Raw genomic sequence first — 13,356 nt, 5'->3', positions numbered from 1 at the left:
AGGCTGAAGCTTATAGACACAGCATCACCCCTTGACCTCTAACACAGGACTCGCACAGAATATGTGTGTCCTTATGCACCTGCTAACTTCAATAAATTGCATTAATTCCTCATTGATATCTAGGATACCCCAAGCTATAGATTTGCAAATTTTCACTTAATACCTGAAGCAAATGAACACCGAATGGCCAAAAACACAGATGGGTTATTATGAATAATCGATGTCTAGAACAGGGAATGGAAACCAAAATCAGATTTCCTGTCCAGGAGTTTCTGGTAAAAGGCAAAAGCCCTTTTTCGTCCATTAAGGAAAAGCATGTGCAGACATGGTCCACCGTGGCCCATCACAGGACGCTTGTCGGCAGACGGCAGCGATCCCCCGGATCCTAACCATCAATCCTCAAAGGCCAGCAAAGGCCGCAGCTGGAGCACGGAGCCTGGCAGCCCCTTCCTGTGCCCTTAAGCTCAAACCTGGCTACAGGAAGGCCGCAGCTGGAGCACGGGACCTGGCAGCCCCTTCCTGTGCCCTTAAGCTCAAACCTGGCTACAGGAAGGCCGCAGCTGGAGCACGGGGCCTGGCAGCCCCTTCCTGTGCCCTTAAGCCCACACCTGGCTACAGGAAGGCCGAAACTGGAGCACGGGGCCTGGCAGCCCCTTCCTGTGCCCTTAAGCCCAAACCTGGCTACAGGAAGGCCGCAGCTGGAGCACGGGACCTGGCAGCCCCTTCCTGTGCCCTTAAGCCCACACCTGGCTACAGGAAGGCCGCAGCTGGAGCACGGGGCCTGGCAGCCCCTTCCTGTGCCCTTAAGCCCACACCTGGCTACAGGAAGGCCGCAGCTGGAGCACGGGGCCTGGCAGCCCCTTCCTGTGCCCTTAAGCCCAAACCTGGCTACAGGAAGGCCGCAGCTGGAGCACGGGGCCTGGCAGCTCCTTCCTGTACCCTTTAGCCCAAACCTGGCTACAGGAAGGGCGGAGCTGGAGCACGGGGCCTGGCAGCCCCTTCCTGTATCCTTAAGCCCAAACCTGGCTACAGGAAGCCTGCAGGAGCAGCACCCCCAAAGTCAGGTCACACCACAGAATTTGCTACCGTTAAGGGAAAAATAAACATCCTCATCTGCCAAAGCCAACCATTCTTCAAATTTAGCGAAAACACACAACCTCCACACATGCTTTTATTGTTACCATGCAAAGGATTACTCCATAAACTGCTATAAACTTTGTTATTTCCTATATTCACATTAAAACAATGACTCCTACATAAACCTGTTATCAAGTGGGCCTGAAAAAATGAAAATCGAGCTCAATATGTTCCTCCTCCCCGTTTTTTCTTGCCAGTCGGTGCTGAAGCCTTTCTACCCAGAAGAGGACATGTCAGCTCATAAATCCACAGCGCCACCTTAAAATCGCGCCAAAAACTTCATGTTTTCATGTAATGAACAAACGGACCTTGTCTGTCTCTGTCCCTCTTTCCACTTGGTGTTTAAATTCCGAATACAAACCATAAATGACAGGGGTCCTATTCCAGGATGCATTTTCGTAAAACCAAAACAGGCTAAACACGCTGACAGAAGTGGCCGTGCTTATTTCAGAAGGGGTACCGGGTTTTGTTGCTGACGAGCTCGTTTTCGTGGTACCACTCCACGACGGGAGGCGGCTCGGCGCTGAACTGGCAGTGGAAAGCCGCTTCTTCGTTCCGAAGCACCACCTGGTCCTGAGGGATCACCGTCGGCTGAGGGAAGCTCTTATCTAAGGTGGAAAGATGGCGACCAGATCAAACAACCAGGCTGACGGGAGAACCCTGCCGAAACAGAGCCCAGAATGAAGCTGATGCCTCCATCAGCTCCGGAAAAAGCCCACATTCAGAGGCACTCTCCTTAAATGTAGCATTCATCTAACACTGCCCTGATTGTACTTTTTATACATGGAGGTTAAAACGCTCTAAATATATCCAGCGGCTTTAAAGTTCATCCAGTCTGGCAGAAGTATATACAGGGTTTCCAAAATCCCCCCCCAGGTCTGTGGGATTAGGCTGAACAGGCCGGGAAAGGTGACAAGTGGCTCAGCCAAATGGTCAGGATCCAACGGTAAATGGAAAACATGCAGACAGGAGGTGCAAGAGGAGCAGGAGAAGGAGGATGCGGACTTGGGGAGGACGGGGGGGGGGGGTCAGATACGATGAGGGAAGAAAGCAGGTGAGTCCCCCTCCCCCTGTGTTTGGCCTCACATACCAGTGCTTATTAAAGGCTGCTAACAGACATCAGCAGTGAACTTCAGGTGGACAAACGTCAGCCATGTCTGTCCGTAATTAGGGAAGGGAGGGGGGATTCACCGATCTCACTGAACGCGTGGCAGGATCCATAATCAAAGGCTGAGGGGTGCGAGTGCAGCCTGAACACGTTTATCTGATTCAACAGGCAACCACATCCTGCGAATGCGGCAGGAATGTGCTCTCCTGTAGGTAAGACCGGCTGTATCGAGTTCCCTGACACGCTGCTGACTTCTTACTCAAGTCTGTGGCAACATGACCCCAGATGATTTACTCAGACAGAACACTGTCATACCTCAGGGTGATTCAAGCTCCATGACTTTGATAAGTTTTCGTGACCTTGAAATTACCTTCATTATATTCAGGTGCTGCATCAAATCACAGAATTCCCACCCCTCCAGCTTTCTAACAGTCATTCTCGGTGCCACAGAGAGTCTGCGGTACCAAAGACGACCAAAGACATCCAGTCAGGACCAGATCTTCATCCTGTCAGATCTACTGTAGAAGAGGGTTCTGCTTTGCAACCTGGCATTACAAACATCAATCGCTGCCCCCAGTTCCTTTAGCAGTGGGAGTGATTAAGCGAAAGCCAGGACCTGCCTATTCACATGCGGTGAGTTTTCCCAGGATACCCAGAGACAACCAGCTTGGATGGCACACGGGCCCACATGACATCATTTTGTGGCTCAGCAAGCTAGGATTCTGTGAATGTGATCAGTAGGTCACAGGGGCGAATCCCATGGCCAACTGATTGATCAGTTGAGCAATGGCTTAAACCCCCAATTACTTCAGGGACACCGGGCCCTGGTTGATCCTGCACTGGGACCCACAAGACACCTCTCACCTGTGTGTGTCTCCTGGACAGCAAGATCACCATTCTATTCTATAAGGCAGTGTATCCCAATCCAGTCCTCGGGGACCCACAGCCGGTCCATGTTTTTCTCCCTCCGAGTTCCCTATTAGACAGTCCACATTTTTGCTCCCTCCCAGCTGCCCAGCATGGAGCAAAAATGTGGACTGTCTGTGGGTCCCTGAGGACAGGATTGGGAAACACTGGTGTAATGAGATTCCTGATAGGGCAGTAATGTGATTTAACACCAGTGGCCCAGAACCTGAGAACGGCAGACAGACAGGATGAGGGGGACTGCAGAGGCGCCAGCGAGGGGCGGCTGTGGCTCACCGATGATGCTGAGATTGAAATTGCCTTGGCTGCAGAGCTGCCCAGCGGCGTTCTTGCCGCAGCAGGAATAGACGCCGTTGTCGTCGGGGCTGGCGCTGGCCAGCGTCAACGTACGCTCCTTATTGTTGATCTGGTGGCTCCTCTCCGTGAGTCGGGTGCCGTCCCGGAACCACTGACATGTCGGGCTGAGGAGACAAAGGGGGAGGCTCAGAGATGGGGGAGGTCTGGGGTGACCTCTCGGGGGCTGGGGGATCGTGTTTCTTACCGGGGGTGTCCGTCGATGTGGCAGCGCAGGGTGACCGCTGAGGAGCTCTGGATCTCCACCTCCGACGCTGGCTCCTTCAAAGTCACCGCCCCGCTCTCCAGCCCTGAAAAGGGCAGGATGTGTTTTTTACATCATATTAAATGGGAAAACCTTTTAGTCTTGAGTGCATCTCACTAATGCAAAAAAATTAAATGAAGCACGCTGACAACCATGCACCATACTACACAAGTCCAGAGAAATGGAAAAAAAAATATAGAGATTGAAAAACACGAGGTTGGAATCCTGAGTGACCCCGACAAAGAGGCTATCATCCTGACTGCAGGGTGAAGACATGTCTGGGATTCCATGTGACCTGGTCATGTGACCAGCAGAGCACAGCACCAGAGGTACTTTTCCAGCACAGGGGACCAGTGCTGAGACCCAATCGAACCACAATATTCAAACGTTTCCATACAAAGTTGCTGAGTGACGAGTGAGTCTTACAAGGCTGTTAGAGAGTGGCTTTTCAACAGTTTATTTAAAAATGGGAATTTGATATGTCCAATGGGAAAGAAAGATTCATAAAACGATTACAAACCATAAAGTAGGTAGGAATCACTTCAAATTAAGAGCATGGAAAAAAAAGAAAAATAACTGTGATTCTGACTGCTTAATCAATCACAGTCAGGTCTATTATTTCCTCTGCGGCTTACAGAGGCTGTTGGCTGGCCCTTCCTCACTGAGCTAGGGGGTCTGTAAGGGTATCTGGGTAGGTACTCAGCCCTTCCTGTCTCCTCCGATATAGCCCTGATGGATAGGAAATTCAGTGAGAAAAAAATGGCTTTTAACATTGCTGGAGAAGTGCGCCGGGTGGGGGGAGGGGCCAGTCACGGTGGAGGGGGCCAGTCACGGTGGAGGGGGCCAGTCACGGTGGAGGGGCCCAGTCACGGTGGAGGGGCCCAGTCACGGTGGAGGGGCCCAGTCACGGTGGAGGGGCCCAGTCACGGTGGAGGTCACCCCGCCCATGTTTATACACTGATATTTCCCAATGGCGAGTAACTCCAGGAGGCCCGCTGGCCTTGGGCAGCCTGTAAAGCAGGCGGACACACTTCTGGTGTGAGGCCAGGAGCCCAGCGAGAGATTACAGGTGGGAGGGCCGGGCACAACACCCCCCCCCCCCCCCCCGAATGAGTGAAGGCTGGCCTTTAGCTTATCAGTACTGACAACACACTGCCGTCACTACATAATGCTGAAATTTCTATGTGACTACAGATCGATGCAGATCACGCAGAGGTTAAACAGTCTGCTTACTCAACGTCTTATGGCATCCAGTATACATGGCTACTGTTCCTTTAAGAGCAAACAAAGCTTCTGTTCAATGAATGCATACCTTATTCGCTGACTTCATATTTATATACTTCAAAAAAGGTCCCATACACCCCCCCTCCACAAGACAACCCAATGAATATACCAACTGGCATGCTATTTGAATGGCGTTACCCAAACATAGAAAGTTTTAAAATTTAAGGTTACCCATTAAAGTGATACTGAAGCACTGCTTCAAGGAAATGCCTACCAGCCACCCAACCCCCAATCAGACTCCAGTGAGGGTATTACAGCTAAGATCAGAACCGTGTATTCAAATCAATCCGCTACCTCATAAGGAAAATGCGTACAATGGAAAAGACTCCGGGGGACGAAGTTCTATTGTGGGATAAAATGACATCATTTTAAATAGCACGAGATTAACCGTTGCCATGGCAAATGTTTTCCATAAAAAAAAGGCACAAGCTTTAAAATGCAGCCAATGAGAGGACAAAGGACCCCACTGTAGCACAGACACTAAAAACGTTTCAAAGGGTCGCTCCGTTTTTATTTATGACTGGCTAAGTGCTGCAAAGTGGCCTTTACAGTCAAAATTATTAATTTTCATCATTTACAGCAGAAAAAAATCCCATCTAATACAACCCCCTCTGTAGCGGCTTAACACGTGAAGCTCAGGGGTTAAATGAGTCTCAATAATAAAGAGTGCCGTGAGACGGGAAGCTGGCAAATGTGCCAACGAATGATGTGGCCAAATGGATACTGTAAAAATGGAGAAAAGGACAGAGACTGACACTGCAGCACATTTCCCCAGCGCTGTCATCGCTGTAAAAATGGAGAAGAGGACAGAGACTGACACTGCAGCACATTTCCCCAGCGCTGTCATCGCTGTAAAAATGGAGAAGAGGACAGAGACTGACACTGCAGCACATTTCCCCAGCGCTGTCATCGCTGTAAAAATGAAGAGGACAGAGACTGACACTGCAGCACATTTCCCCAGCGCTGTCATCGCTGTAAAAATGAAGAGGACAGAGACTGACACTGCAGCACATTTCCCCAGCGCTGTCATCGCTGTAAAAATGAAGAGGACAGAGACTGACACTGCAGCACATTTCCCCAGCGCTGTCATCGCTGTAAAAATGAAGAGGACAGAGACTGACACTGCAGCACATTTCCCCAGCGCTGTCATCGCTGTAAAAATGAAGAGGACAGAGACTGACACTGCAGCACATTTCCCCAGCGCTGTCATCGCTGTAAAAATGAAGAGGACAGAGACTGACACTGCAGCACATTTCCCCAGCGCTGTCATCGCTGTAAAAATGAAGAGGACAGAGACTGACACTGCAGCACATTTCCCCAGCGCTGTCATCGCTGTAAAAATGGAGAAGAGGACAGAGACCGACACTGCAGCACATTTCCCCAGCGCTGTCATCGCTGTAAAAATGGAGAAGAGGACAGAGACCGACACTGCAGAACATTTCCCCAGCGCTGTCATCGCTGTAAAAATGGAGAAGAGGACAGAGACCGACACTGCAGCACATTTCCCCAGCGCTGTCATCGCTGTAAAAATGGAGAAGAGGACAGAGACCGACACTGCAGCACATTTCCCCAGCGCTGTCATCGCTGTAAAAATGGAGAACAGGACAGAGACCGACACTGCAGCACATTTCCCCAGCGCTGTCATCGCTGTAAAAATGGAGAAGAGGACAGAGACCGACACTGCAGCACATTTCCCCAGCGCTGTCATCGCTGTAAAAATGGAGAAGAGGAAAGGGACATCTATCAGAGTTCATCAGGAGCTTGCATCCATCATGAAGAAGAGCGGCATGATAGATAACAACCAGCAGAGGAATGTAGTCCCCATCCAACAGGGTACTGGAACTGCAAGCCAGAGCATGGGGGGCTTTAACTGGGATGGAGCCAGGCTCTCTCAGTTCCTCCCAATTTAGCTATGCAGGCCTCACTGGTCAGCTTCATTAAGGACTATGGAAAGGGGGGGGTCAGAAATATCAGCAGTTCAGAAATATTTGGGTGATGGCAGCCCAGTGTTCAGCAGGGCACATGCATGTTTTCAATGGGGGGGAGGATGTAGCTGTTTATATTTAAATCGAAGGCAGTCCACCTATAAACACTGCGACTGTGGTTGGGGCTCCACCGGTCTCCTGTGGATGGGCTTTCCCCTCCAAAAACAGCTTGCATATGACCGGGGAGGGATCCCCTCGTGAAATCCACACGCTAAATACACAGGAGAGGGATCCCCTCGTGAAATCCACACGCTAAATACACAGGAGAGGGATCCCCTCATGAAATCCACACGCTAAATACACAGGAGAGGGATCCCCTCGTGAAATCCACACGCTATATAGACAGGGGAGGGATCCCCATGTTAACCACACACGCTAAATACACAGGGGAGGGATCCCCACGTGAACCGCACACCCTAAATACACAGGGGAGGGATCCCCGTGTGAACCGCACACCCTAAATACACAGGAGAGGGATCCCCTCGTGAAATCCACACGCTATATAGACAGGGGAGGGATCCCCATGTTAACCACACACGCTAAATACACAGGGGAGGGATCCCCACGTGAACCGCACACCCTAAATACACAGGGGAGGGATCCCCACGTGAACCGCACACCCTAAATACACAGGGGAGGGATCCCCGTGTGAACCGCACACCCTAAATACACAGGGGAGGGATCCCCGTGTGAACCGCACACCCTAAATACACAGGGGAGGGATCCCCATGTTAACCGCACACGCTAAATACACAGGGGAGGGATCCCCACGTGAACCCCACGCTAACTGATCCTAATAATCCCCAGGAGATATTTCTAGGTGCCTATATTAAACTCCTTTGCAGCACATTCCTGCTTTTTCGGTCTGTAATCACCAACTTTTATCAGGGTCATGTGTTTCCATACGTTTCTCCTCGGAGCTACTGAAGCCGCTTCTGTTGCTGGCCCCCGCCGATTGTGGATCCTGATTAGCAGATCGCTTCGGTGCCCAGGGCAGGTTTCCAGCCCACAGTGTTCAGCAGCACATTAACAGCTTATTTAAAACAACATTTTGTAAAAAAATCCCCCCTGTTTTGCACGGCTTCGCTCGAATTTCCCTCAGACTGTCTGCCCCCATCTGTGTTCTTGGCAGTGAGGATGCAGAGAATTTCTGGCGTGGGCGTAGGGCCTGAGGGGGGGTGGCGCTGGGATGTCGGTGGTTCGGCACCCGGGGCCAGGACGGGCCAGATGAGCCACCGAGACCAGCAAGCGGGTGTCTCTTTCAACGCGCCTCTCTCCGTGTTGACACACAAGCACCATAACACTAACTGCGTGCCCTGGGTGTAGCTTTACATTATGACTTGTGAGCTTCATGGAGTCAGGTTTCTGGCAGGTATGTACCAGCAAACTCGGGAGTTCGGGACATTAAGCTTCACAGCCAAAATGGAAACAGGACAGCGACGGAAACACCACCGGACTACATTTCTCAGTAGCACCTTCAACAAACATCTGCAGAGGTGCTATTGGGTGAAACTCCACCCAGGCCAGCAAGCAAGGTCCACTTTTGCTGTGCCCCAAACAAGCAGCCGATTCACAGCATCTCTTCACTACAAGTACAGAAACACACTGCCTTCTGCTGACCCCTCTTGTTATCGGATGCATGCGGCTAAACTACAGGCAATTAATCTTTGCAAACTGTATAGAAAAGGGCCTTTGTCTGACCTTCTTCTAGGTTTATTTTCCTGTTTTAATGGCTCATGTTTCCCTCATGCCTTCACAGCAGCAGTGCCTTTCGTTTGTGTTTTAAAATACAGATTTAAAACTGAAAACAGGGGGAAAGAAACACTTGAACAACATGTTGTTTTCAAAAATGCCCCGCAGACAGAAGCATGAAAAGGCAGTGGGGAAGACAGGAGACTGGATGTAGTCGAAGAGAGAGAGTCCCCAGTGAAACCTCAGCATCAGAGGTCACTGGCAAACAAAGGAGGCGGATCCAAACAGCTGCTCAGTGGACACAATCGGGTTGGGGGGGCAGAGACAAACAGGCTCTTCTGGGGGGAGCTGCTGGAGCACGGATGCTCCGGGTTAGAGTTCTGAGATGTGGATCTCCTCAGAGACACATGAAAGCAGCGGGAGGCAGGGAGCACGAAGACAGAGGGAGCGGGGGAATGAGATGAGTGAAGAGTGAAGATGAGTGAAGGAACGAGATGAGTGAAGGATAAAATGCAAACTGAGAAAATAATAAATCACCAGCAAGACAAGAGTGATCTATTACTTTAAAAGTCAACCACAAAAAGCCTTTGAAATAATAACAAAAACAATACAAACGTATTACATTTTTTAATGAGGAAAGAAAACATGGTTGTGTCCTGAGGGAAAGATTAATTAATGACTGAAGGGAGTTTTGTGACAAATGGTGCATTGGATCCACTGGCGGACAGGAGAAAATTTCCCCACTAAGATAGGATTCGCTCGTGGCGTGTCAGAACAAAATGTATTTTAAAATGTATCTAATTAATAATGAAGGCGTTTACACATGCTCCAACGGGCAGGCTCACATTTTATGTTGAAAGAGGCGTTAGTGGAGCGGCTCTCCTCGCTGGTAGATGTGCGGTGAGCCACGCACTGGAAGCTTCCGGAATCCAGAAGACGGTCGACAGCGGCGAACTTGAGGTTTCCACCCTCCTGGTAGCGCCGTTGCGTGTCTGTCACAGGCTGGCCGTCATGCAGCCAGCTGTAGTGCACGTCGGTGGTGTCGCTGACCTCGCAGCGCAGCATGGCACTGCGGCCATGCAGGGCGTCCTGTGATTTGGGCTCTTTGGTGAACTGGATGGGTGAGGCGTGCGTACACAGAACTGCAGGATTGTGGGAAAGAGAAGAGGACACGACTGTCAAACAAGCGCTGCTGGTAATATTTATACGTTTCATTCAATTTACCTAAGAATTTCTATATGGCGACCCGTTCTGCCTTTAAAAGCTTCATTTTATGGAGACCAGTTATAAACAACAGTCTTTACAGTCCTACAGGGTCTAGAGGAGTCGTCTATGAGGTATTTTCGCCTGAATAATTGCTGCCAGCGCTAATATTGCGCTGCACTCCATCACAAATCCCTTTGTCTCCATTTGTTTTGAATTTGCGGGTGTGCAAGGAGAAATGGAGAGCTGGGTCCCTGTAAAAGCCCAGAGAATTGCCCTGGAGACAAACAGTACCGCTCGCTACGCAGCCCATGTCAAAACTTTTAATGCGGCGTCACCAGCGTTTGGGTAAGCATTGGAGTGCCAAACTGACTCAATTCTGAATTATTATCCAATGGCCGGCGAGCCTTGGAATGCAGAATCCGATTTAACGAGGTGAGACTCGCAGACCCAGTACACCCATAAACCATCGTTTACTTTTAGTTACTCGGAAAACCGGGGCCATGCTACAGGCCTGTCCTGACCCTGGGTAACCCCAGCCCACAGGTGGGCTATAGGCAAACGTGCCGCTACCACACTGCAAGAGGCATGACGGGTCTGGAATGCGCTGGCTGGCCATTAAGTGGTGAGGACAGACGCAGCACGGTGCAGTGCAGTACTCAGGAAACCATGCCACTCTGGAATGTGGCCCCTGTCACCTCCCTTCTTGCGAGGGGAAGGAGGCTGCCCATCGACACACATGGATGATCCCGAATCAGTCTGGATGAGCCGTCATTCTGTGGCACCTTTGAAATCATAACAGAGGTGCTTGTTCTGGAAACAGGCAGGGAAGTAGTGCGAGAGAAACATAGGGAGAGTCCCAGCACCTGGGAGTGCGACGAGGAGGCATGCGTCTAGACGGAGGATGACTAACCACAAAGCACTGCTCTCGGCAAGCACTGCCCCCTCCTCCCCCCACCGAGGGCATAAGAAGGTGAGTTCTCTGATCTCAAACAGCTTGTTCTGTGGCACAATAAAAGACCAGCCACTCAAACACGGGCTGGGGAGGACGGAAGCGTCCGATTGGAGAACACTAAGCGGTGACAAGCTGATTAGCTGACTTCTTGGGACGACTATATTTACGGCAGATATCCCCTTTTTAAGGATCCACATTTAAGTGTGTGCATGACTGTTGGGGTAAAGGACACACATAGTTTTATAGCTTCTTGTTTCAAATTCTTCTTCCATTTTGGCGGAAGATTACAAGTTTGGATAAGAGGATATTTGATCTGTTTTCTCTGCCATGATGTGTAGGGTGAGGGGCGGGTCATTGCCTCTGTCTGCCCCCCCGCTGTAACCTTTGTTTCTCTAGACACTGACCCCTTCAGGAGCAAAGGCGTAGAGCCCAAGCTCAGCATGGAATACATGGGTCGGACCCAGCCCCTGAGGGCTGAGCACGGTCTACCTGGTGTTTCACCCTCACACCTGGTGGCAGAGGCACCCATGAGCCCCCCGGCACACCTGGGCCCGAGCCCTGCCCCCCCCAGGTGAACTCAACCTCCCTGTGCCGAGTGACAAACAAAGAGCGATAATTATTATGAGAGAGCCTGCCACTCAGCACGCAATGCGACCGTTTAATGAGTAAGCGCTGGTATGACGTTATCAGAAACCCAATTCACTCTATACATTATGCCTCAGGGACATTTTGAAGAAAAAAAATTGTTCTTATTAAAGTTCCTGTCGTCCTGTGACTGAATCACAGCCACTCAGCCCCCTCGCAACCTTGACCAGGATAAGCGAGTAGAAGATGGCTGGATGATCAAAGGTGACCCTAAGACAGTTTTCCACTGGAGACTTCAGAGGGACTTCCATCCAGATTACAGGCAGAGGAAACAAAGCCATTCATCTGTTCATTATAAGTCTATTAGTTTAGTGTCTTCAGATGACCAAAGCCACTGAACTGTCCTGGAACTGCGGTTTTAATCTAAAGAAGAGCAGAAACTGCCAACTCCCCCCCTCCCCCCCAAAAAAAAAAAATCAAAAGATGTCTCAGGAATTAAACAATTAGCTTTGCTTATAAAGGACCGGCTGTCTCTCCACAAACATGTTTCCTGTGTGCCTTAAAACCTCCCCCTAAGCCCCCTGGTGCACAGAGATGGTGACACAAAATAAAATCTGGCTGAAAAGCGCACTTACTGGTCTGACCAACAAAAGCCATGCTGACACATCACTAATACCGAAAATCCAGGCAGGCACAAAAGAGGCCACTCTGAAGGGTCCATCATAGGTCCTCTTCCCAGAGGAACAGGGAGGCTAATGCCAACAGGACAGCTGAGGCCTTCAGCTGAGGCCTGTCCTGTCAATGGGGCTCAAGAGGGACAGCTAAACAGGCAGCCCTACCTCCACCCTGTCCCACCATGATTTGCCACACAGATAAAACAAACCAGACCCTCTCACCACCCCCCTTTTCACCCGGAACCCTGTGGGTGGTGTGGGCCCCGTCGGGCGCAGAGACGGTCACCCCGCGGGGATCGAGCGGGTACTGGCATGCTAAGAGGGCCGGCCGAATGGTCCTGCACAAACGGTCCTTTCAGGAACAACACAACTTCAGAGACGAGCCGAGACCACCAGGGTTTGGGGGGGTGGGGGATAATGAGGTGGAAATGCTCAGATAAAGTATTTCAACGAGGTATGCAGGACGGGGAAGCCATGCGGAGCAAAGAGGCTTATTAGGGAGTAAGTATGTTCATTTCCTTGATGGCACTTCCAGTGGGCACAGAGTAGCTGCTGTCCACTCACAGCTGAAGGCAGAAATACCTAGTGATGTTATGCAGAGTGTAAACCAAGGCAGGCAAGCAGCACACAGACAGACAGACATGTAATCATGTCTTTGGGGGGACCGCTCCTTCATTTCTATGGGAAAAATCCATACATAACCAAATACAAGACTTTTGGCAGTTTTAGTTTTTTTACTGCAGTTACAGATTTTTAGAAAAGTTTTTTCTTATGGGGACCAGATATTCAGGTATTCATCACGTTGTGGGGACATTTGGTCCCCACAAGGTAAGGTACATCTGGACCCCCCCCCCCCCCTCCACACACACACACACACACACACACACACACACACAAAGCGCATAGAAAGCTTTCTGCCTAAAACTCCCCCATATGCCATCCAGGACTGAAATGCACCATGACCTTCTGGAAAACTCCGGAAAGCCTCTTAAGAACTAGAGGGCTTTTTTTATGGTGCTCAGAGACAAGGGCCCTCTGTGAGCTGGACTGGCTCCCCATGAACGTGCACGCAGGCGAATGCAGGCGCATGGCTGCAGAAACACACGCTGGCACATTAGACACGAATGCAGCAGACTGAGAATGGAGAACGGCGACCGCTGGCGGCCACCTGCGAGACGCCCGCCGAGGACCGACAGCCAGGGCAACGGAAA

At 50.6% G+C, this 13,356-nt stretch overlaps 1 protein-coding gene across 1 annotated transcript in view; it reads right to left on the bottom strand.

The window, feature by feature from the left end:
* The window catches only part of LOC125715875 (inactive tyrosine-protein kinase 7-like), a 73,076-nt gene that overhangs the window by 19,008 nt on the left and 40,712 nt on the right, over positions 1 to 13,356 (bottom strand). The window contains exons 2-5 of the mRNA XM_048987907.1: positions 9,574 to 9,870; positions 3,711 to 3,813; positions 3,446 to 3,630; positions 1,598 to 1,745 (exon numbers count right to left, since the gene is read on the bottom strand). Of these exons, the coding sequence (XP_048843864.1) occupies positions 1,598 to 1,745; positions 3,446 to 3,630; positions 3,711 to 3,813; positions 9,574 to 9,870 (733 nt within the window). The remainder of the gene's footprint in view (positions 1 to 1,597; positions 1,746 to 3,445; positions 3,631 to 3,710; positions 3,814 to 9,573; positions 9,871 to 13,356) is intronic.

Source organism: Brienomyrus brachyistius, chromosome 20 (assembly GCF_023856365.1).
Source record: "Brienomyrus brachyistius isolate T26 chromosome 20, BBRACH_0.4, whole genome shotgun sequence".
In the NCBI taxonomy this organism is placed as follows: domain Eukaryota; kingdom Metazoa; phylum Chordata; class Actinopteri; order Osteoglossiformes; family Mormyridae; genus Brienomyrus; species Brienomyrus brachyistius.
This window is presented reverse-complemented; position numbering and strand designations above follow the sequence as displayed.